General features: G+C 44.5%; 1 protein-coding gene across 1 annotated transcript; it reads right to left on the bottom strand.

Moving 5' to 3' along the window:
• Positions 1-156: 156 nt before the first annotated feature.
• Positions 157-25467, bottom strand: Casr (calcium sensing receptor). The gene is made up of 6 exons (XM_051191416.1): positions 25255-25467; positions 22488-22794; positions 17081-17965; positions 5806-6036; positions 3458-3581; positions 157-1875 (listed from the first exon to the last, which is right to left on the bottom strand). The coding sequence occupies exons 1-6, from the start codon at positions 25437-25439 to the stop codon at positions 371-373; spliced, it is 3237 nt and encodes a 1078-aa protein (XP_051047373.1). The 5' UTR covers positions 25440-25467; the 3' UTR covers positions 157-370.
• Positions 25468-26006: the final 539 nt, after the last annotated feature.

Below are 26006 nucleotides of genomic sequence, written 5' to 3' on the forward strand. Positions count from 1 at the left end.
GCGGGCATTGCTGGATATATGCATTTTTAAAGGAGAGTGCAGGTGGGTGGTATCTTAGAGCCTTGCTTTTGTCTGAGCCGTTGGTGGATATAGCAAAGGAAGAGAGACTTCAATAGATTCGGGTAAAGGAAGAGAGACTTCAATAGATTCGGGTATGATGCTGGGCTCTGGAAAACAAGCGCCAAAACATGGCTCTTGTTTTAACTGTAAAGGGCACATCAATCAGCTCATTTCATTCAAAGCAGTGCAACCGAGTACAGGCCTTTGATGTACCTATCATCCCTGGCTTCCTGGGAAGAAAGGAAGGACCTATCCTTATTCCTGGGACTCTAAGAAAAACTGTCAGCAGGACAGTCATTATTTACCTCCACTAAGAGTGCAGTACGTTTTCCGTGATGGAGCTACCTCCACCGCTAATGACGAAGCTCCGAGAGGTGGACACAACCAGTGCTGGGGACTTTTCTTCTGGACTTTGGATTTCTGGCTGGTGGTCCCCCACCATGGGCCCTTGCAGGCCTGTTTCCTGAATGGTCATTTCTGAGTCCGCGTCTGCACACTGCAGTGGGAGCAGAGCCTGGTGTCTGCTCAAGGTGTCGTTGCTCTTCTGGGCCTCCAGGGAGTTCTGACGCACGGAGTTCCTGTGGGCCATAGCGTTCTTCTGAGGCTCATCAAAGCTCAGAGAGAAGGTGACTGTGCCACTGCCGAAGATGACCTTCTGTTTGCATCTTGGCTGCTGTGGTGGCTGCTGCTGCTGTAGAGTCAGGGGCTGCTGCTGCTGCTGTTCTTGCTGGGTCAGGGCCAATGGCTGCTGTTGCTTCTGCCTCTCTGGCTGTGGGAATGGGTCTTCGCTGTTGCTTTTGCTACTGATGGAGGAGGAGGGAATGGAACCCGTGGAGCCTCCGAGGCTGCTGGACCGCTTCCGGGAGACGTTGCTGCGGCGTAGTGTGGCTCGGGCTGCCACTTTGAAAGCATGCGCCGCGGTGCTGCAGCGCACCTCCTCGATGGTGTTCCGGGAAGGCTTGAAGAGGATGATGTAGACCTTGTTGAAGAAGATGCAGGCCAGCAAGCCAAAGCTGGCTGCCAGGATGGCTATCACCTCCACGGCGGAGACAAACTTGCCGTAGGTGCTGGCGTAGGCCGGAATGAAGGAGATCCATACGATGAAGAAGATGAGCATGCTAAAGGTAATGAACTTGGCTTCGTTGAAGTTCTCTGGCAGCTTCCGGGACTTGAAGGCGAAGAAGAAGCAGATGGCAGCAAGCAGGCAGGTATAGCCGATCAGGGAGCCAAGCGCCATGAGTGAGCCCTCGTGGCACGTGATGAAGATGATTTCGTCCTCCAGCTCATGGTTGCGGTAGCTGGAGGGGGGCGCCGTGTAGAGCCAGATCACACAGATGACGATCTGCATGAAGGTGCAGAGGAAAACTAGCAGGAACTGCAGGTTGAGTCCCCACCACTTCCGATGGAAGCTGGTGGGTATTTTGGCCTCAAATACCAGGAGGACACGGTTGGTCTTCACCAAGATGCATGAGATACAGAGCACGAAGCTGATGCCGAAGGCCGGCTGGCGCAGGCGGCAGGTCCAGTCCTGGGGCTCCCCGATGAAGAACAAGGAGCTGGAGAAGCAACAGAGCAGTGAGAAGAGCAGGAGGTAGGACAGTTCGCGGTTGGTAGCCTTGACGATGGGCGTGTTTCGGAACTTGATGAAGACGCCCAGCACAAAGGCGGTCAGGAAAATGCCCAGCACTGCAAAGAGGGTGAGAGCGATTCCAAAGGGCTCAGTCCACGCCAGAAACTCAATCTCTTTGGCAATGCACGAAGTGTGGTTCTCATTGGACCAGAAGTCATCCGGGCACTTGTCGCAGGCGCTAGCATCTGTAAAATGAGCCAGTGCAGGCAGATTCAATTACTGTATGGCACAGTCAAGTGTGCACGGGGAGGGTAGACACAGTCACTTCATAGTTTACTTATTGATTGCTTTGCATCTATTAAGGATAAGCATCTTTGAAGATTCTACTGTCTCCCTCCCCGACAATTGAGGGGCGGCCCAATTCTTTTCACACTGTCTGCAATAATTTGTAGCAGACACTGCTTCGCACTCCAGCAGTCTAACATGGCCCATCAACTCGGTTTCAACTTTTGTCTGACTTAAGCTTTTTTTTTTTTTTTTTTTAAATTAAATTGTTCATGTTTGAGGCTTTTCCAGGATGGAGTTGTGGGATGAAAACGGATAGTCCATGGTTACCACAGCAAACTGTATTGACACTGCTACTATCTCTCACATAGCCTGGTTTATTTTGGATATGTGGTTGGATTTGTTGCCATGCCAGAATAGATGTCCTTTTAGATAAAGGCAGAGCGACCCTTGCATGTGGCCAGTCATATCTATGTTAACTTCCCAGTGAGGGAGGCCACATAGTTATCTAGATCAGTGGTTCTCAACCTTCCCAATGCTCTTTCCCTTTAATACAGTTCCTCATGCTGTGGTGACCCCAACCATAAAATTATTTCCATTGCTACTTCATAACTGTAATTTTGCTGCTGTTATGGATTGTAATGTAAATATCTGATATGCAACCCCAGTGAAAGGGCCCTTTGCCCCATGGGGTTGGAGACCCACAGGTTGAGAAACACAGATTTAGACACTGGCTATTTACTAAGCTGTCACTGCCTGCCAGGCAGTATACAGTTTAGAGCAGGGTAGGTAACATGGATTTTTCAGTTAGAGATCAGGATGGGATCCTGGCCATGTCATTTCCTAACTCTCCAAGCCTGTTTCCTCATTTCTAAGATGGAGGGAAAGATGAACCCATTTCCATAGTAAGGTTGAAATAATGAATTACAGTCAATATTTATCTAGTCCTTCCAGTATGCCAGTCAAAATTTTATTTAAGAAGCATGTATTTAGAACCTAATATTAATTTGTTTAATTACCACAGCTCTGAGAGGGGTTTAATTGTGATTCGACTCTAGATGGACTTGAGACTGAGCTGGAGAGATGGCTCAGAGGTTAAGAGCGTTTGCTGCTCTTACAGAGGACTCATGTTGGAGTCTAGCACTGACATGGCAGCTCATAAATGTCTGTAACTCTAGTTCTAGGAGATACTCTTTTCTGACATCCACAGCCACACTCTGTGCAATACATACGTGCAAGCAAAACAGGCACACACATTAAATAATGAATGAATGAACAGAGAACTCAAGATCCAGGAAGAATATCAGAGAGACTGCAAATACAACACCAGGTGGCAATCTGTCACAGCCTGTTAACCCTGGAGCTGGAGCAGATACCACTCTATTCACTTAGGGCCATGGGGCTGTAAGACAATGGACACACTGTTGGAGGGAGAGAGGGGAATGGTTTTAGCACCAGCTCTGCCCAGTTCACCCACGGTCTTTGCTGACCCCTGAGGCAGCCCAAGCCGGACACAGGGTCAGTGAGGGGCTGATCCTTTACCTGTCTCATCGCTGTACTCCCCATCAGGACACTCCACACACTCAAAGCAGCAGGTGGGCTCCCCCTCGATGATCCCCTTCCTAGTCCCTGCCAGACAGTCCCGGCTGCAGTTGGAGAAGGGCACCTGTGGGCAGAGAATACAGAAGGGAGAGGTTTGCAGCTGGGGGTCAAGGGCCAGTCTTAAACTCCTTTGACATATGCAAAGTGAGGAGTTTGGGTATATAAGGATAAATGTAGCTAACTCTGAGCCACTCTAGATGGAGAGAGTAAGGTCCTTGGTTCTGTTCCCTGTAAAAGCAAAAGGTGGTAAAACCAAGTTGTGTACATACTTGACCATTTGCTTCAGACGCACAAGTAAAGTCCTGGATCTCAGTAGCAACTTCATGAGATTTATAAAGAAATTATTAATATGTAGTTTATAATTAAACACATGTGGTATTTCTGTGGTTGCTTCTACAAAATTTTCAGAAAAGTGTCAGTTAGAATCTAAGGTTTATTGTGTTCCTATTGTATGCTAGCTTTAGATCACATTTCTATGGAAAGTTGAACTTTATAATTCTGTCAAGTAGTTAGGAACATAAATGACTGCATTAATAAGGATTACCTCGGTTACACATTTACTAATGATGAATCCTGTCATGCCCATAGCCTGACAGAGGACATTAGGGTTATAGGGAACTGTGCAGGAAATAGCTTCCAAGCAGGAGGGGCGATGACAGATAATGACCAAATGCATTAATAGGACCAAATGATAAGCTGATGACATGATAAAACTACACTGATGATGGGGTAGCCAGACAGTTTGGGCACCAGTCATTTCAAATATAGACAAAGGTATAATTAATGACCATACAGTTTAACTCATGGAAAACCAAAACCTTCATCCTGAGAAGATCAGGACACATATTGCAATTGAGATTTGCCCACTGTGGGTGGGATTAACTGTCACAGGAGATTTCCCCATGGCAAAGCCATCTTACACACTGGGACACAGCAAAATCATATTAATTAGGCAATAAGAACAAAGTTGGCTCTTCGGTCACATTATGAAAAGTGGCTTAGGATGCTCAAAGATCCTAACAGACAGGCAATGTAAACAGGACTGTAGTGGATCTCAGGCAAACTCCCCAGAGAGTTAAAGAGGATGCCTAGTCCTGAGTCAGCTTCTGCAGAGGAGCTGGGTTCTGCATCTTGCTACATTTTAGCAGCCTAGTTGATTGATGCTTTTGTTGCTGTGCTAAACACCATGACCAAAAACGACTTGGGGAGGAAATGGTTTATTTGGCCTGGGTTGCTGTCCATCATCATAGAAAGCCAGGACTGGAACTTGATGCAGGAACTGAAGCAGAGGCCACAGAGAAAAGCTGCTCACTGGCTTGCTCCCTGTGGCTTGCTTATTTTATGTTACTGCTCTTTTATGTTACTTAGGTCTACCTTCCCAAGGGCTGCAACAGTCACACTGGGCTGGGTATTCCCACATCAATCTTTAATCAAGAAAACACTTCATGGACTTCCCCACAAGCAAATATCATGGGGGCATTTTTTTTTTATTTGAGGTTTCCTTTTTTTCCCCTCCCAAATGGTCCTCTCTGTGTCAAGTTGACAAAATCTAACCAGTGCATTAGCATGCAACCACCAGATGGTCATCATTTCAACATGTCTTTCCTTAACGAGCATCCCCACCAAATGATGCTCACAGGACACCTGGTCCAGAGTCACAAGCTTCTTCCTCTTGGTCACAAAATGAATGGCCCTTCTGATGTATGGGTCAGCCTGGAGCTATTTGAATATCCTCATTCTAAAATCACAGAGCTGTGTTTTGGGCTCACATCGATGCATGGTTAATGAAAATTGGGCTAGGTGGAAAAGCTATGAAAGACTTACCCATGAATGCTAGGCATTTAGCATCCCTCAACCCCAAGTGTTGAAGACCATTATTACTTCCTGGTTATTGTGACGATCTATAAAGAAGTCCCTTCAATCTTAAATTTAAATCTCCTACATAAGGTAGGTAGGATGTCTCCCTCAGTGCACTTGAGAGCCAATGATTTGAGATTTTTTTTTTTGGCTGAAATATTTTGCTCTGGTTGGGGGAAGTTTTAGCCTGGAAAACTTTATGACTAGCCAGGGAGTCAAAAATGAGTTGAATCAGGAAGCTCAGGTTCTCAGGCTTCCTCTCATCACTAAACACTCTTGCAGTCAGTTCATGGGAACCTTGGGTGCTCAGGGCTGGGGAGCATAGGACAAGACTTTATCCTAGAAGCTGGTGATGAGCCCTGCCCCGCCCCGCCCCGCCCCGCTCCCGAAGCCAGCAGTCCCCTGCCATGCATGGCCTGTTTTGCTCATACCTCTCTGGAGAACCCACTCCACAAGATCTTCTCCTCATTGATGAAGAGTCTCTCACCCTTCTTCGCATACACGTTGTAGTGCCCAACTTCCTTAAACACAATGGAGCCATCCTCTGAGGAGAGGTGCCAGTTGATGATGGAATAGTTGCCCACCAGGTCACCACACTCATCGAATGTCACCTGCTCCCCCATGTTGTTGGTAAAGTTAAGGTGCCGTAGGTGCTTCAGGACCTGGAGAGGAACAGAGAAGAATGAAGGGGAGCCATGGAATGCCACACGTGGCTATGTTGGTTGTGTTCTGTGAATATTTCATTCCAGCAAAGGATGAAACCTGAACCAAAGAGGAGGCCTTTCTCCATTTTTTCTTAGAGTGCTTGCATGTTCTGAACACTCTTTTGAAGATGGGGAGGAGAAAAGAATATATCTTCCCTGACCACAGTTAAGTGAAGACCTCTGTAGGTCACGACCTTGTGGAGCCATCACCTTCCCCGCATCTCCTGAGATGGGTGTGGGGAAGGAGAGGAGAAAGACGGAGAGTTTTGTTGTCCCTGTGGTTTCGAGTCCGTGGAGATGTCTTACTGCCAAAATTCAGTGTGGAGTCCAAGGGAGAAACAGAAGGACTGTGGCTGGAGCCCTGGCTTCCACTGTTGACACATCCTTGAGTTTATCTCAGGCTTTAGGGGTCACAGAGCCATTGCACAAAAAGCAACTATAGTAATTGCTAATACAAGTGAGTTATTTACATTTTAAAATGCCATTTTAGTGCCTTTGTGGCATGGCCCTTTGTGCTTTATGTTATTTAATCACAAAAATGGCACGAACACCTCCCCCCCCCTTTTTTTTTTATAGAATCTCACTGTGAAATTCTGGCTGGTTTGGCACTTGTTTTGTAGACTCCACTGATCTTGAAATTAAAAGATCCTCCCACCTCTGCCTCCTGGTGCAGGGATTAAAGGCCGGTGTCACTCTGCCTGGCTATACTCCCCATTTTATTAATTGGGAAACTGAAGTACAGAAAACTGAAGTGCTCTGTCTAGGACCACAAGCTCTGCTTGTAAGCAAGCCCTATGCTCTGCTAAGTCCCCGTTCCATAGCACTGAGGCACCAGGGGAGAAGACAGTTCCAGTCATGAGTATGGCACACTCCTTTCTACCACACCCCAGGAGCTCTTCTCCCTGTCCCCTTTGGGTTCTGCTTTCCTGCCTGAGATACAGTGAGGCCTGGCTGGGGTGGATAACATGTCCCTTTCAGCCTGAGCACTGACTTTTTGAGCTGATTTTGGAAAAACGTCTTGCAATTTAACAAAAAGTTAATACAGAGTTGCTGTTCAACCCAGCAGTGCTACACTCAGGTACCCATTCAAGACAAATGAATTAGATCCATGTAATAATCCAAAGTGGAAACAATCCAAATGTCCAACATTTGAATGACTGGATGAACGAAACATTTCCTTACAATGGGATACTATTGGGCTACTAAGAGAAATGAATTAATGGTGGCTCTGTTCCTAGAAACTCTACACCCACAGTTTACTCAAACAATTTCCTCTTCTTTAGGCTCTGTGTTACTAAATGCTTTCTCCATAGGTCATGAATAAGACAAGTATGTGTCATCACCACTATGTCTAGTCAATGTCATGCTGGATAGCCAGTGAAATTGGGCTCAATCAAGCAGATTCAGACAAAAAATGTAAGATCTAGGTACTATAGCCCACCTCCTGAAACCAAGCACATAACAACAAAATGGCCAACTAGATTTTTGAAAGAAACAATTTCCAGGGCTGAAAAGATGGCTGGCCAGTTGAGAGTGCTTACAGAGGACCCAGGTTCAATTCCCGGCACCCACATGGTGCTGCAGCTGCCTGTAACTCCAATTTCAGGGGGACACAACACCTTCTTCTGGCTTCCACAGGCTCCTGCATGTACATGGAGCGCGCGCGCGCGCACACACACACACACACACACACACTGAATAAATAATAATTTAAAAAGAAACACTTTCCATTTTCTCTTTTGGACATGCTCCTTAATATAAATTAAGCTAACAATCTGTTCCTTAGGAAGCATACAAAAGTAATAGTTTAAATTTTAACAAGTTCTAAAAGTTTTAAAAAGATTTATATATATACAGTGTTCTGCCTGCATGTATGCCTGCATACCAAAAGAGGGAACCAGATCTCATTATAGGTGGTTGTGAGCTACCATGTAGTTGCTAGGAATTGAACTCAGGACCTTTGGAAGAATAGTCAGTGCTCTTAACCTCTGAGCCATCTCTCTAGCCCTAAGCTCTAAATATTTTTTACCTTAATAATCCTGCTTATAATACCCCCCCGCCTCTCTCTCTCTCTCTCTCTCTCTCTCTGTGTGTGTGTGTGTGTGTGTGTGTGTGTGTGTGTGTGTGAGAGAGAGAGAGAGAGAGAGAGAGAGAGAGAGAGAAAGTAGCCCTGGCTATCTTGGAACTCACTCTGTAGATCAGGCTGGCCTTGGAACTCACAGAGATCAAGGAGTGCACCACCACCACCTGGCTTGAGAGAGAATATTTTTATGTGTGGATGTGGTGTAGTTTCATGTGTGTGCATGTGCACATGCCTGTACATGTGGTAGAGGCACAAGAAGGATATCTGGTTCTGCTTTGTTTCTTTGAGAAAGGCTCTCCCATTGAAATGGACCTAGGCTGCTTTCACAGCTCTGGAGCATCAGGCACTGGGGCTGCATTTACATAGACTTTAGGAGTCAAATCCAGGCCCTGGGGCTTGCATATCAAGTGTGCTTATCCACTGTGCCATCTCTCCAGCTCCTTGCACATACTCTTTATGTCACAGTATTCCTGCCATTCGCTCATTGATAATGCAGAAGGTTTCAGGTCAAATTTATCAAGCCATACTGTCTTTAGCTTCCTGGGTCACTGATCAAGTGTGTCAATCATTGTTTGAGCACTGTTAACATCATTTGAAATCACTAGCAGGGTCAATGATAAATAAGCTCTTACTATAAGCCCTCCTGACATCCCTTTTCCTATGAAGAAGCAAGGAGGCGGGGATTGGACAATTCTCCCTGGCCCCAGCTGTTGGAATCTCCTCACCTGCCATGGCTGTCTTGGGCAAAAAGACTCAGCCAAGCAGCCAACAGAAACACCATCAACAACCACTTACATCAACACCAGCTGTTGGGAACACCCAATGGATGCTTTGTGGAAGCTACACTATGGTCTGAATGCCTGCTCTGGCTTCCTGGGTGTAGCGCTGACTTGACTGTTAGAAGCAGTGGAAGTGGAACTTTCTCTGTAATCACACTTATCCAAACCAAAGACAGAAAACTGCTGGGCACCTGGCAGGGGCATTGCTGTGATGGGTGCAAAAGGGACAGTGCCAGGACTGGTGTAGCCTCTGTGCCCACGAAAGGTCTGCTATGGCCGATACAAACACTGCTTTTCCAGTTGTTTAGGTCTATCCAGCTCTCTTGGTACAGTGGCTGGCAAGGGGCAGAATGGTGTGGCTGGCTCTCAGAAGTAGGGAATCTCAGGGGACTACAGGCCTTCATGTGGGAGAAGTAGAAGAGAGGTCATGTGACAATGGTTGTGACACTGGCATTGGTTAGAGCACCAGCGTCTATAAAGGCCAAGGGTCTAAAGACACCCTCCGTCTGGGAACTGTATTCTTGGCCTTTGTGAATTGTACCACGGGTAGGGCTGAGTCCTGGCATCTGAGGCTTGCACGAGAACTTAACACCAGGGGGAGCCAGCTGCTGCAGCTCCTGCTTATCTGATGCTATTACTGCTGCCTTCGAATACCTACGGGTAGAAAAACGGCTCAAGACCAGCCCCTTATTTCTCATCTACCCTCATGTAATAGATACTCAGTAAATAGTGGTCCATATGATCTCTACCATGCCAGGATCACAGCCAGCGGATTGGGAACATGTCTGCTTCTCTGAGACCACACACCTTCTCCCTGGACTGTCCATACACTGTCTTGTTACCATCCACTTCACCTTTCTTTTCTTTTGGAATGTATCTGTGGCCAAGTCTCTTCCTTCATCTATTTGTTTATTTCACAAGCAGGAGCCAAACGGGCCATTTTGAGGGTGAGAGATATGGTAGTATTTGATACCAAGAGATGTTGGATCTACCCCAGTGTGGTCAGTGTATCCACTTGAAGCTTTCTCCACTCACACCATACTTTCTCCTGGTAGGAAGGTATGAACTGCTGGGTATGAACTTGGGTGTGAGGACAAGTGCATGGGTTTAACACTGCATCAGTGTCTTCCATAGGAACATATCTATGGGCCAGCAGCCTCTTAGGTTCTAGAAAACGTGTGTGCAGAGGGACCTCTTGGTCACACAGTTTGCAGAAGAACTGGTTGGGACAGGGCACAGGTTGTCTGGATATAGCCTTTCTTACTGGCTAGCTGTATGACTTTGGTAAGATAACTTTAGGTACCCTGGTTTTTTTCCTTATCCACAAAGTAACAGTGCTCAAGACTGCTATTTACTGAACATTTATTGTTTAGGACCAGCCTGAGCACTCTGTGCATATGAACATATTATTAACTTATAGCAAACTTATAAGTCTTGTGATGCCCATTTCTCAGGCCAGGAAAATCAGGTACAGGGCACTAAGTGGCATTAAGGTCAGAAAACTGTTGGCAGCTGAGAATGGTTTAGTCTGGAGGTAGAGTCCTAACTCTGAGCGGATTACATCACCACCTGCACACGTGTAGGAGTTAGGTTAGATGGGCATTAGGCTGTCAATCTCCAGAACAGCTTAACTAGTATGAAGTTTAGGTTGAGAATAAAGCTTAAACATGGGATGGGAGGAGCTGAGAGGGGCTTGGAGAAATAGTTCAGTGGTTAAGAGCACTTGTTGCTCTTGCAGAGAACTCGGGTTCGGTTCCCAGCACCCACATGGTGGCTCTAGTTTGGGGAGTTGGATGCCATCTTCTGGCCTCATTGAGTATCAGGGATGCATGCAGTATGTAGATATCCATGTGGGCAAACACTCACATACATAAAGTAAAAACAAGTCTTTAAAATAAGATAAAATAAAAGTTGAATGGTGGAATAACCGAGAGGCCATAATTGGAAAAGTAGTTTGAAGTGAGTGACGCCTTGGTTTTCATATAAGGTTCATGTTTTCCTCTCTTTGGGACTTAAAGATTTTAAGTCCACCTTCCTGAGAAATAATTTGCATAGGATAAAGCCTGCCCATGTAAGTGTAAAGTTCTGAGTTTTACACAAACATACACGTTTGTTACTCTTGCTGCCATCACCCCACAAGGCTTTCTGATGTTGGTCTCCAGTCAGTCAGCCTCCACATCCTCACAGCCAGGACCACCTCTGTTCTGTCATTAGACACAGAACACAGTACAAATGGTTGATACTCTTCCTCCTCCTCTCCATCCCTTTATGAAGCTACTGTTGCTGTGAATCCTCTGTCCACTCTGAATCTCCCAGCGTTCTTCCACACAGACTCTTCTCCACAAATCCTACCCATTCCTCAGGACCATCAGGCATGACACTTGCCATCTTCTTTACTTCAAATTCTATCCTGAATGGTACCATAGTCTCTTACCCTTAGTCATGTGAGTGAGAAATGTATTTTGTCAAAATTTGTGTCTAGCCCAGGACCAATTCATTATTTGCTTACCAAGTCTTATTTTTTAAAAAAATTAAAAATTATTATTGTTTTATTCTGTTGATGGATATTTTGCTTTCATGGATATCAGTATACCATGTCCATGATTGGTGCTGGCAGAAGCTAGAAGGCAGCATAGGATTCTCCAGGACTGGAGTTGAAAATGGTTTTAAATCCCCATGTGGATGCTAGAACTGAATCTGAGTCCTCGGGAAGAGCAAGCAGCCGGTACTCATCTCTACAGCCCCCTAAGCCCCATTTCTCGTTTTAGAATAAATAATTAATTAGTTTTATGTGTATGGATGTTTTGTCTGAATGCATATTTGTGTACCATGTACGAAGGCAGGGAAAGGGCACTGAATCCCTTGGAACTGTAATTAGAGATCAGCTGTGAGCTGCCATGTGGGTGCTGGGAACTGAACCTGGGTCCTCTGGAAGAACAATCAGTGCTCTTTACCACTGAGCCATCTCTCCAACCCTTAAGTTCTCTTTCTAAGTATCTTTAGCAGGTTTTTTTTTTTTTTTGGCATGCTAGTGTATGAGTTTTATATTTGAGCACTTTATATTCTGCATAATACTTTGCCTTTAAGTTATGTAATGGGGAACACAGAGGTGAAAATAATTTTACACTTAATAGCAATGAGTCTTTACATTGATTATTCCCAGCACACACACAAAACTTCTTTCTTTCTTTCTTTCTTTCTTTCTTTCTTTCTTCCTTCCTTCCTTCCTTTCTTTTCTTTCTTTCTTTCTTTCTTTCTTTCTTTCTTTCTTTCTTTCTTTATTCTGTCTTCCTTCCTTCCTTCCTTCCTTTCCTCCCTCCCTCTCTTCCTCCCTCCCTTTCTTTTTTATTTCTTTCTGGCACTGGGATTTGAAGTAAAAACCTTGTGATTGCTAGGTAAGTTCTTTCCCACTGAGTTATAACTAGTGAAGATGTGGGGAAATGGGAACCTTTGTACAATGCTGGTGGGGATGTAAATTAGACTATGACTTCCAGTATGGAATTTCCCTAGAAAGATAAAAGAAGAACTACCATAAGACCCTGGGTGTGTATCCAAAGAGAACATACCACAGATATGGACATCTATGTTCATTGCAGGACTACTCACATGACCAGACCACTGAGTCAGCCTAAGTGTCTGTCGACAGATGAATATATATGCATATATATGAGTGTGTGTATATACACATACATACATATATGTATGTATGTATATGTATATACATATATATATATATATATATATATATATATATATGTGAGTTTCAATCAGCCACAAATGGGAATGAAATTATGTCATTAGCTGAAAAATAAATAGAAGCAAAATAACTCAACTTGGAAAGACAAATATCACATTTTGATGTTTTCTCTTATTTGTGGACTCTAGCTTTTATACAGATACACAGATCTCACCTATAAACAGAAGTGAGACTGTTTTGGAAAGAATGGGGCTCAGGGGAACATATGGGAGGGTAAATATGGTCAAAGTGCATGACATTGTTGGGATGAAAATGTCTTTATGACGCTCATCACTATGAACAAAAATATATGTCCATAAAAAGCAATTAAAATAAAAAGTAGGTATTTCTCTCAGAGAAAGCATTCTTCTGCTTTCCGAATTCTAAAAGGGAAATGATAATTCCACTGAAAAAGAAAAGATTCTTCTTGAATTCATACATCAGCATATTGTGTTGCTTTTTTATTTTCTTTGTGGAGTGATGGGAGGAAAAGACTGAGTAAGTCAGGGGAGAGAAATGAAGACATAATATAACCACAGTGCCTTCACTTATCTCTGAGAAGGACTTGTGTATCTCCATGAAGGGCAAGTGCATGCGAGTTCTGAGAATTCCACTTTCTTGTATGTGGTGATATTTCCATCTTGTGGCCTTTGCGGGTATTTCCACCAAAGGACTCCAAAGCCAAGATGTATGCATTGTGAGCAGGAATGGGAAGCACCTATCAGCATACATTTAAGACTCGGTAGCATTTCACAGACACAAGAGGCTAGAAATTCTCCACCCAGAAGTAGGACTTTCCATCAACTGAAGAAGCTTATGCTTGGTGGGGAGCCAGAAAAAAGAAGGAAGAGAAATGAACTGAATGGACATACATGGGAGTCTGACTTGAAAAGATTTCCAGGAGAAAATGAACTTTGAACAAAATGAAAAAGTTCATGGTAGACAGAGATTGGAAATAAAATGTGATGTTCCTTGGGGTGTACCTTTCATGGGACATAGCTCTTCCTTTTGGGCTATAGACATGAAGAGATGAAAGACAAAGACACCATGACAACAGCTAATGAGAAACAAGATTTCTGCACCAAAATTGAAGGGTGATACCAAGCAAGTGGCTTAGAAACAAAGAATTGAGAGATGGCGGACATAGGGCTGCAAGCTGATTCTTGGATTGGACCGAATCTAGGTGGTAGGCTCCTGCATAGGTCTTCCTAACGACAGCTACTACTTACTGGTACAACTCCTGATAGTGAGAAACGTGAACAAGATCTTAGAGAGCCTGGAGGCCTCTGTCTCAATGGAGACTATAGTAATAGCACAGGACACATGGACTAATGCCAGGTGCCACTCATTCTCAGTGTTCAGGATCGGCTTTCCATTCCTCACCCATCCCTCCTTCTTAGCCCCTTTGAACTTAACACTCCAGCAGAGTCTGCCAACAATGACACTGGGGAATGAGGAACAAAGAGATGAAGATGGAGAACCAATTGTGGTGGAAATACATCTGAGCTTTGCAGCAAGAACAGCCACAAAAAAATCCCCCCCACCCCTTTGTGTAGGTCAATTTGGCTTGGGTTTTCTATTCTGTTACTAATAAGCTTGAGTCATTCAATCCCTTCTGCCATCTTACTTCCTAGTCTGGGAGAAGAGCCACGTTTCTCACCGGAAGCTTCTTTCCCTTCATTCTTTCCCTGCTCCTGTAGCATGTTCTAGAACCAAGTCTTCCTTTCATGGAACATAGATGCAAAGAGATGAAAGACAATGGTATTTACCACCCAGAGGTTGTCCTTTAATTCATCTTAAATTCTGCAACACAGGTGGGCAGTGGTGGCATACACCTTTGATCAGGAGGCAGAGGCAGGTGGATCTCTGTGAGTTCAAAGCCAGCCTGGTTAAAGAGGGAGTTCCAGGACAGCCAGAGTTATATAGTGAAACCCTGTCTCAAAAACCAAAAACAAAAACAAAAAAACAAAATCTGCAGCTTAAGTGAGAGTCCTGAAGTCTTCGTCGTAGTGTAACTGCTTTGGTAGAGGTTCAGTGTGAAGAAGGTTTGGGTGTGGCACAGAGATGAGAAACTTTGGGGTTGGCAATGATGTTCTACAAGGAGGACTGGGAACCTGTGAGTCCAGGCTTGTTTTTTCTTATTTAAATAATTTTTAAAATTAATTTATTTTTTACATTTCAATCCCAGTTCCTTCTCCTCCCTCTCTTTTCCCTCTCCCCCTCCCATCTGCTCCTTGGAGAGGGTAAGGCCTTCCCTAGGAAGTCTACTAAGTCTGGCCCATAATCACATTGATGCTGGACTAAGGCACCTCTCTGGCTCAGTATGAGCATAGATAGTTACTCCTTAGAATCACATGTGAGTCTCTACATTAACACACATAAGCTACACACTCTTTGTTTCTTGGTGTCTTCCCTGAAAGGTCTGTATATAAGTCTATTCTTGTTTTTGTTTTTGTTTTTTGTTTTTCAAGATAGGGTTTCTCTGTGGCTTTGGAGCCTGTCTTGGAACTAGCTCTATAGATCAGGCTGACCTCGAACTCACAGAGATCTGTCTGCCTCTGCTTCCCAGCGCTGGGGTTAAAGGTGTGTGCCACCAATACCCAGCTTATAAGTCTACTCTACTTATCATTTTTTTCAACTGATTGATTGTAAGTATACTAAGATACCACTATGATAAGGGTTAGGGAGTGGCTCAGCCATTAAAATGCCTGCCGTGCAAGTGTGAGGACTTGGGTTCAGCTTTGCAGCACTTACAGAGAAGGCCAGGCATGCTGGCACACTTCTGCAGTCATAACACTGGAGGGAAGACGGGGGAGATAGGACAAGAAGCTCATTGGCCATCAGTGAGCTCTGTGGTTAGTGAGAGAACTTGTCTCAAAAAATTAGGCGGAAATCTATTGAAGAAGATGCCTAACAGCTGATCTATTACTTCTGCATGCATGTGACACACATGCCCACATCCACACATGAACATATGCCACACACTCACACATATAAATTGTTACTATGATGACTACACCTCTGTTATGGCTTGCAAGTCTGTAACTTGCTTTCATATCTCATTTCATCTTGAAAAGACACTTGGGTGGGTTAGACATAAGGGCCACATGACTGGGGAAGAAACTGTCACTTAGAGAGTCCTGGCTTGCCTAAGATCACAGCTTAGAAAGGTGGTGCTGAAGCTGAATCATTTGATTCAGAGTCAGGGGATACCCCAATTCCATTTTCATGTGGTCTCTGATAAAATCTGGAACTGAGAAAAACATACAAAGATGGTAAAATAGAGTCCGAGTGAAAAACCAAAGTTCACACGTAAGACAGGAACAGCCATGTAGGATATAATTCAGGCCTGGTTGTTTGCTTCAGAAGTTCATGAGATGACAAACACTGTGATGTTACCTCCATGTGTAATTTAAAACTTCAAGACAACTAAACAACTACCCTGTCAAGCACCTGTATGCCCTTCACTTAAGTCTTGAGTATTCTGTGGTTTGCGCTAGTGTTTCCCTTTGAAGTGTTTACCTTTTAGGTTTGCTATGTCACCGGTATGCTTGTGTTCCAAGCTTGTGCTTAGCTGGCCAGCTGCTCAGTCCAGCACAGGCTGTGTGACAATAATAGCAAGTGCAGTGTTTGAACACAGCACTGCTCTCACACTTGTTAGTGTGTGGAAAATAATAGGCACTACCTGACACCAGTTATTCACAGGGAAAGTACCTGTAACTCAGGTATTATTCAGCCACACTAAAGCAGTTCCCAGACACGTGAGAATGTTCAGGAGCAATGCTTTAGGTGATCTGGACATTGAACTAACGATCAGTTGAGGTGTAGCTTTCCAGCAACAGTGAATCAAGCATCATAGGTTGGTAGAAGTCAGTTTTTCAGATGTTTGAAAAGGTTTCATGAATCCAGACTTCTACTTTGTGCTCATTTTGATACTGTAATGTTTGTACTCACTCTGGTTGTAACCACCCCTTTCTTAGCTAACTTAGAATCACCTAGAAGATGAAGCCATACCCCCAAGTGAGTCCATAAAGGGGCCTTCAGAGAGGACTGCCTGAGGAGAGACTCATTCTGATCCCACTGCCTAAGGGGATGGAAGGAGGGGAAGGAGAAGATGCTTGCTAGAAGGCTCTTGTCTCTGCTTCCTGGGTGGTCAGGAATCGAACAGTTCTTTTATGCCATACACTATGATGCCTATGATGCCCTTCCCTAGAACATGGGACCATGTGTCCCATAGACTAAACCCTTGGAAACCATGAGCTCAGGCAAATTCTCCTTTAAGTTGGTTTCTCGGGTACTTTGTATCACAGTGACACAAAAGTAAATGATGTAGTCATTGTGTTTCTTTGCTGGGTTAGCCTGATTCTGCTTTATCACATGGAGCTAGCTAAGTGAGAGACTTACCTGCCAGGCCTCAACCTTCTTGATGTCTGCACAGGACCCATTGGTGAAAAGCCCTCTTCCGGGTAAGCAGGTGTATATATCCTGTAGAGCATGGGCAATGGAGTAGACAGCTAAGTACACATTGTAGGATATCCGTAAATGCTCGTAGTCCATGTAAGGGGTCTCCACACTGTTGATGTTCTCATCCCCTGTGCAGAGGGGTCGGAAGGCAGTGGAGCTATTGCTAAACCTGTTGCCACCTTCCTCGTGACTTCTTATGAAGGTGTCCGCAGGTAAAGCTCCTTTAGCGCCTTCTTGCAGGTGGCAGTCAAATGTTTCCTCCCAGAACTCTTTGGCAAAACCATTGTGGACAGACTTCCTGGGGTGGACTTTCTGCAGGAATTCTCGGAAGCCTGGGATCTGCCCAGCCTTCAGACCGAACCCAATGGTGCCCCCGACCACGTGGAAGTATTCAGGCATAGCAATCAAGGAGGAGCTGGCCCAGGCCTCGCTGGCCAGCCAGATCCTGCCTGTGATGTTGCGGCGCACAATCTCCTTGATGAGGGGCTCTAGGTCTGGGCCGCTGGAAAAAACGACAATGACCTTGGCTGTGGAGCTCTGGATCACTTCCACCACCTGCTGGATCTCTTTCTCATCAGAGTATTGGGAGATAAGCTCACTGAAGTCAATGCAGATGTCCCTCTCCTCAGCTTCCTCTCGGAACTTCTCAATGCCTGGCCGGCCATAGTCATCATCTGCAGCAATTGTGCCCACCCAGTTCCAGCGAAAATACTCGATGATGTCGGCCATGGCGGTGGCCTGGTGCTCATCGTTGGGGATGGTGCGGAGGAAGGATTTATACTGGTTCTTATTGCTGAGGAGCCTGCTGGAGGAGGCGTAACTCACCTGGGAAAAGTCAAGAACTAAGAATGAGTACATGAATGAGGTTCCAACTGAGTCTCAAGGCTTTCCTTAATTAATGTCTCTTATCAAAAGAGTTCCATGTGGGCAGGATGGACGTGTGAGAAAAATCAGTTCCACCCCGACATGAACCCCCAATTACCTGTTAATTTATTTTGGGGAACTTTCTAGTTCCCAGTGTAGGATTCTTCATGATGATGCTATGCTTCAAAGCTGGGTCTAGTAATAGACTTAACCCCTTCATAGTGGAATGTGCTAATCTCTTCAAGAAGTCTTGTGCCACCCCTTGTACCTGCTGTCTTCCTCTGATGCTACACCAGAGCTATATGTTCACTCGACACATGCTTTGCCTGTTGAGCTCAAGTTCTGATCTGAATATGATAGCCTCTCCCACCTCTGGGAGAATCAGCTTTTCTATGGTTCTAAACTTCAGACTCTTCAGAGGACCCCAAAGAGGTCTGCTCTCCTCATTTTTTCTCTTCCCATTTCCCGGCTATTTCCCTGCATTCCTCTCTTACTTGCCCGAGCTCTTTACATAAAACTAACATCAATTCCAGTAAAATCTGAGAGTTGTTTAGCTTTTAGGCTCAGATAAATGAATCAAGTTCAGTATGTAAGCTCAGTTGCCCCAAACTTCAATAGCAATAATGATCATCACCAAATGTCACCAGAAAAACACTTCTGACTTCTCAGTGGTTCAACCATCATATAAAGCCCTTTGTTCAGCTGTAGGTGAGGACTAAGCCTCCCTGCCCAGCCTCTGATGTGAACCTTGAGAACATTATAGAGGCCAAAAAGGAGGCCTGGAGAAGGTATGTTGTTGATGGGCCCACTCTGCACTGTAGGCAGCCCTGTATTTGCTCATGGGTGTCCATCAAGGAAAGAAATTCTTTGATGTTCAGAGATCACTGCCTGGAAATAGTCCAGATACCATTAGATAGTACAGAGAGCTCCTCGATGTTTTTTAAAAATATCGGGGTTGAGTTGAGTGGTGGCGGCACATGCCTTTAATCCCAGCACTCATGAGGCAGAGGCAGAGGCAGGCGATCTCTGTGAGTTCTGAGACCAGCCTGGTCTATAGAGTGAGTTCCAGGACAGCCAGGGATACATAGAGAAACCCTGTCTTGAAAACAAAGATGGAACAAAATGGAAAAGTCACATCACAGAAGACTGGCAATGGAAGAGCTGGCTAGCCCAGGGTCCTTTCTTGTCAGGCCTCACAACACCTGAAAGCTGCAGAGGATCCACACCTCTGCTTGGGCCCCTGGGAGGACCCGGGTGTCATCACAGCTCACCAGCCAGGGAGTCCCAAGTTATTAGAGCATTTCTTCTGACAAACAGAGAGCTTTCCTCTTAATAGAGCTCTTCTGGGAAGTGAAGTAGCATTTACTAGTGTCCTGAAGCATTCTGCGACGTCTTCAGAAGACAGGCAGAAGAGACCTACAGGCACGCTTACCATATACTTCTTTGTTGGGGCAATGTCTCAAAACAAACATTTCCAACTGGCTTCTTTTCATCAATTAAGAGTCTTTATATGAAACTTGTCAAATATACTGGCCTAGGAAAAGACCCAATCATATTTGCCAAAGGCAAGCATAGCTTCTCTGATAGACTTTTGGTTTTAAAATCTGTAACATGAAACTGACAAATTTTTCAACCCAAACAATCCTCTCCTGCTTCTGCAGAAGTTCAAGACCTAGGTGGTTAGATGAAATGACTTGTATACATGTTATTAGTCTTTGAGAGCCTGTTTGTAGGTTCTGTTAGGGGAGCACTGCTACTCGTATACCCTCGACTGGCTGGTCCTCCTCTGTTCAGGGAAGGTCCTCCTTGACCATGTGAACAGTTTCAGGAAGAATGTACATGGGGCGATGAGGGAGGAAGGGACACCTGCCTAAGCATCCAGATCAGCCAAATCAAATCTCCAGATCAATGGGGTGACAGATGTCCTAGCCAGATGACTGCCACATCCATGTTATTAATTTTTGAAAACTTTGTGGATCCAAAAACACTGGCTTCGGAGTCAGGATTTTACAAAGACAAAATCTACCATCTCTAACATCTACATTGTTCATTTGTTTATTTTCTTTTGAAAAAAAGTTCATAAAGGGATACAAATTAAAACCCATAGATGTATTCTCTTCATGTGTTTAATATAATATTTGACCAGTTTCAAATGGCAACCTATAAAGTCAAGTTAATGTCATTCAGTGTCCTTCAAAGAAAAGCCTTTAAAAACAAACCAAACTTTTCTTGAATAATTCAGAGAGCTGTTCTGATCAGTTTCTTCCAGCTGGTCTTTTTGTTGCAGCTACTTGGCAGTGTGACTGACATAAGAACAGGGATGGGCATGTGGCCCTACCCACAGAGCAGTGTTTCCTGAGATATAATCCACTGGGGAAGGATCGACATTCCAGACAGGCTGTATCCTAGCCTAGCAAACCATGACGTCTGTAGGATGGACCCAGGCAAAGGGGCTTTTAAAGCTCCAAAGAACTCCTGATGAAGATGGACATATTAGTTTGACGATAAGCAATACAGGTATTTTTTTTTTTTTTTTTTGAGACAGAGTATCACTATGTAGATAGCACTGGAACTCACTGTGTAGAGCAGGCTGGTCTCAAACTCACAGTGTGTGCATCACTACTGTTACACTACTGTTAGTATTCAGGCATCTCGGGTTCTGACAGGGTACACTCTCAGCTGCAGCCACTAAGTGCACCACCCGTGCATATGCACTATGTTCCCGCTTAAAAGGGCCCCGTCCACCTCCAATCTCTCTCTCCCTCTGTCTCTCTCTGTCTCTCCCCTCTCTCCTTCCTCCCTCCCTCTCTCTCTCTCTCTCTCTCCTGCCTCTCCTGTCTCTGGAGGTCAGTCACCCCTTCCCCTTTCCCCCTTTTATGATCCATTTCCCCTCAAGAAAACCACCCCACTTTTCTTAAATTACAACTACACCCAGCCAACTGCAGATTTGCCACCTTCATCACTCATACTTTCATCTTCCATTCTAGCCACCCAGAGACGGAGCCCTCCCCTTCTCATTCTTTTTAAAATTTTATTTACTTATTTTATTATTATTTTTTTTATCTGATGCCATTTCCATCTTCTACCACTTGGCTATGGGATGAAAACTGACAATCATGTTGCATTTAAAACATGCCCCACATGAATAATGAGGATTGGGTCAGAGGATTTTGGTACAAAAATGACAAAGCCGGGGCTCTATTATGGGAAACATCTTTACTTCCTGAAAGTAAGAGCTCTGTACACAATGACAAGAATGTCTGTGTTGTTACACATCTGCAAAAGGATTGAGGCTGTCAGCAAAGAAGCAGACCCCCTCGCAAGAAGAGAAATGGGAATTTATTCATACGAATTTTGAAGATTAAATTTTTAAATATTAAACAATGAAAAAATTGAATACCGATTTTTAATTTAAAATTGAAGGCTGTACCACAACCAGGCTTATGTTATTTTCTTATTCATGGATATTTAGACTACTTGCAATTTTCACTATGACAAAGTGATGTAACAGATCTATAGTTATCAATTCCAAGAAAGGTTGGCTGGATGGGTCACAGTACTAAAGGGGAAAATCAGTTAATAAAATGACGTTTGAAGTTTGGTGTCATTTAGCATAGGGGAGGCAGGATACAACTTTGAATCACTGCTTGTAAAATACACGTTTTGGTGAAAATGCACCTACCTCCCGCCAGGTTGAATTCCTGCAGGATGGAGACTGTTCATACACACTCTGTAAATATTTGTTTGGGGAGTATTAGAGTATGCTCCATTTCCGAATGTATAGGACAGTGATTACAATTCTGTTTTATGGGGAAACATGTTTTTCCCCCTCTGAGCTGAAGCTGACAACAGGGAAGAAGAAACGTTAAGGAAACAGAACTAGGGGCAGATATTTTTGGCTTGAATGGTGAGACCTTACTCCTTTTGGCAAAAATAGAATGTCAGTTACTAAAGGAGTGACCTGGGAAATAACAGGAAAAAAAAAAAAAAAAAAAAAAAAAAAAGATCAAATTGTACAGATGCAAGTTATGTTTAAAAGCGTACTGGGAGAGCAGTGGAGGCCTCATTGGCGTAAAGTAAAGGTCTCAGAGATCCCAAGTGCTATGCCAAAGTGTTGCAACTACCTTTGTGCCGATGGAAAGCCACAGAGGACACTGCTAGCACTCAACTCTCCAAACCTCGTCTCCTCCTGCCTGCCTCTGGTGCCCACCTAAGCTGGGCTGGAGAGACACGCAGTGGTTAAATGGTTGAGCTGTTCTTTGAGAGAATCTGAGTTCAATTTTCAGCACCCATGTTGGGGGACTCACACCAAGTGTGCTCCAGCTCCAGCTCCAGCTCCAGGAGATCTGACACCTCTGGTCTCTGAAAAGCACTGACATATGTGCACATACCCACGTGCGCATGTGCATGCATGCACGCACGAATGCATGCACACGCGCGCACAGACACACACACACACACACACACACACACACACCAGTACCTGAGGGATGTAGAAGAGGCCCAGCAGGTTGGCTACTGCGGTGGAGACACCCGAGCCGGTCGCTCCCACCACAGCAATAGTCGAAGGGATATGCTCTGAGCAGTTGCAGAATTCATCCAGGTTCAGAGAATCGATTTTGTTCTGGGCAACAAAACTCAAGGTGGCCTCCAAGGCTTTGGAGACGGTGTTGCAGGTGTCAAATATCCTGTATCCCAGTGTCATGTTGGGAAGAAGGGCGGGGCTGCTGTTTATCTCCTCTATGGCAAATATCATGGCTTGTAACCATCGAAATCCACGGAAGTTATACCTGGAAGGAAGACATGGAAGTAGTCTGAGACCTTGTTCAGCCGTAGCGGAGGGCTGCCTGAGCTCGGCTTGAGTCTGGGCTCTGTTATCCTGCAGTTTTGTGATGTGCCCTTTGGGTCCAAAGTCCTCTTGTGTGAAAACAGGAACATTTTCCATTTAGGTGAACTTTAAAGATGTCATGAGATAGGTAAAATTTTTAGCATAGTGTGTCCCTTTGAATTAGAGAACAGTAAGAAAAAAGACTGTTTTTGTACTTAATTGAATAATTTATAGCTGTAAAATTCTCTAGTGTAAAATTTGCAGTAGTGGTGTGAAGGATTTTAGTGAATGTAAGGCATGGCTGGGTGTGTGTGGTGGTTCATGCTTGTGTGATGGCAGCACTTGGCAATTTGGAGCAGAAAGGTTGTAAATTTTGGGCCAGCCCTGAGCTTCATAAAAGTCCTTGCCTTGAAAAAAAAAAAAAAAAGTCAGTAGGGAACTGTAAGTAGATTAGGGTATCAATATGTGGGAGCCTAAACATAACCTCAGATTTGCAAATTTGTCACAAATTTAGACTGTGGCATTCCTGGAGCTTAAAGTTGAAAGTGAAATGAACCCTTTGTAGATAAATATTTGAAGACCACATACAGATGGTGGTACGAGACACCTTAAGAATCATATGCTTGCAGGGCAGAGGTGGCTCATGCCTTTAATCCCACCACTTGGGAGGCAGAGCCAGGCCTATCTCTATCTCTGTGAGTTTGAGGCTAGTCTGGTCTACAAATCTAGTTACAGGACAGCCAGGGCAGTTACACAGAGAATCCCTGTCTTGAAAACACAAAACAGAAGGATTGTGTGCTTTGGATTAATTTATAACTAATAATTTCTGTTGTCCTTATGGCATGAACAGAAATCCAGTTTTCTGTTCATCTTTCCCTTTCATTTTCCAGCTAAGAGGAAGTTCCAGATGAAACGCTTTTAGAAGTTGCAAGATGCAGAGGGAAAATGCTGCTCTCTGAGAAGCTGAGTTACATGAGATGTGAACTCATGGCCTTTGAGGTGTCTGCCATGTAAGCGAGATGACATTGAGGCAATCACATCCTACTACAGAGCTATCTGTGGCTGCATACCACATCCTAAAGGGGTCACAGTCAAGGAGGGAGCATCAGATGGGGGACAAAGAGAATGGTGAGAGCTTCAAAAAATCCACATATATGAGGATGGAAAACTAAGACTCTTGGATTTGGAGAAGAAAGATTTAGGGGGACATATTATCTCCTTCAGGTATTCTGAGAGGCCTCAAGATACCTATGCAATCTGTGATGTCCCATCTGCCAGGTATGTTCTGTGTGTGAGAGGGTCAAAGGTGGGTAGTGTAGGGAGCAGGATAGAGAAAGGGGATTCAGTTTTTTTGAGAAAGATGTTTTAATAAAATGTTCCGAATGTGATGGGCTGTATTTAGGAAGTGCTTGCTTGAGTCTTAGTGGTGACACTGTTTCCTTTAACTGAATCCCTTTATTAAAGGTGTGTAGTGGGATATTCACTTTGTTTCCTTCTGTGGCACTGACCACACCCATTGGGGGGTGGAGCCAGGGGCGGAAGTGACCTGGGGAACTAAGTCGGAGGAGGCACAGGAGAGTGCTCTCTTGCAAGCCAAACCAGGACAGAAGGACTTCCAGAGGACTTCCAGAGGAATTCTTGGAAGCAGGAAACTGTTGGTGTTCACCTGTCTATGTTGTGAGTTATTTCTCCCTGAATAAACATCTGTTCGGCCTAATTGTTTATCCTGATCTTTATTAAACCGAGATAAAGGTGAGCAACAACAAAACAAAACAAAACAAACAAACAAACAAAAAACACCCAAAAACCAGGTGTAGCAGCCAATGCTAATGGATCACTGAGCACATAGGTCAAAGAGAAATTTATTATGAAAGTTTACAAGAGCTAAAATGGACCTCCTTCTATACATTCTTTATTACTCAGTTGATGAATGGATAAATCCATTAATTTTGCAGGGTTGAGGATAGAACAAGTGTATTCTAGAAAGCTGTACCACTGGGCTAAATTCCCAGCCCTTTGTCATCATTTTTTATTTGTTTGTGCTTTACTGAGACAGGTCCTGCTATGGAACCTGGAACTCTCAATCCTCCTACTTCATTGCTGGAATAGCAGTATGTATCACCCTGCATCTTGCATTGAACAATATCGCTGCCAGATGCTGTCACTAGGTGAACAGTGATGCTCTGGCTACCAAATGACTGGTCCTTGGCTGGCCTTGGTATTTTATTGTTTTGAAAAAAACAAAACAAAACAAAAAAAAACTTCTTTAGGGAAAGAAAAGGGAGGAGTCAATATGCCTCAGCATGATAACACGTTGTTTTAAAAAAAGAGAGAGAAAAAAGGTTTTTAATGCTGTTTTGGGTCCAGTGCGGCTTTTCTCCATCCACCCAGAAATGGACAGACCCTTACAGCCTTTCCTTACCTAATGCACTCCACGGACTCTGGTCTTGACTTCAGATCTTGATCTTTGGCTGCTACTCCAAAGTGGATAGGAAAGAGACCCCCAAGGATAATGTCCCCCTTCTTTTGGGCTCGCTGGTCAGGCCCATAGGCAGAAGAGTGCCAGGCAAGAGCCAAGAGGGCCAAACAGCAGGTATAAGACACCATGGCTCTGCCTTCTCTCTAGGGGGATGGTCAAAAGTGCTAGTGGTCTGGGGACCCAAGAACTTCCCTCTTTGATGCAGTTCAAGCCTTCTGGTGGGGACACATGTCTACAAAATGGCTAATGACAGAATAGCAATGATTGCGTTTGTTTCTCTATGTCTGCCTTCTCCACTGCAGAGGTGTAGGGTGGTTGGTCCTGGAGTCCTGAGTGACATCATGTATAGACTGCCCCAGATGATTTCTAAAAAAAAAAGAGAGAGGGAGACAGAGACAAAGTGGATTTAGGTAAACCTACATCACATCTTAGTACGATGACAGAGGTAGCTGGAAATTTCCATCGAGAGGGGCTCAGGGGTAGTGGGCTGAGAAGCATGGCTTAGGATCATAATTTACTGTACTATGTGTGAGACACAGAAAATTTCACTGCTCGTATTGCAGAAGGACTGTATCCAGTTCTGAGAGGCCACCATCTAAAGAGGCCATCTGTAAGCGTGGCCTGCTTTGTAGCTGCTGACTGCAAACACTCTCCCTTCTGCATGGAAATGTCCCAGAAGTAGCAGCTCTTTCAGT

This window comes from Phodopus roborovskii, unplaced genomic scaffold, assembly GCF_943737965.1.
Source record: "Phodopus roborovskii unplaced genomic scaffold, PHOROB, whole genome shotgun sequence".
Taxonomy (NCBI): domain Eukaryota; kingdom Metazoa; phylum Chordata; class Mammalia; order Rodentia; family Cricetidae; genus Phodopus; species Phodopus roborovskii.

Coding starts and splice junctions, on each gene's coding strand:
- Casr (XM_051191416.1), bottom strand. CDS start 25,439: ATGGTGTCTTATACCTGCTGTTTGGCCCTCTTGGCTCTTGCCTGGCAC. Junction 3,582..5,805: donor GGAGTGGGTTCTCCAGAGAG/GTATGAGCAAAA, acceptor CTCTGCCCACAG/GTGCCCTTCTCCAACTGCAG. Junction 1,876..3,457: donor GGAGTACAGCGATGAGACAG/GTAAAGGATCAG, acceptor CTCATTTTACAG/ATGCTAGCGCCTGCGACAAG.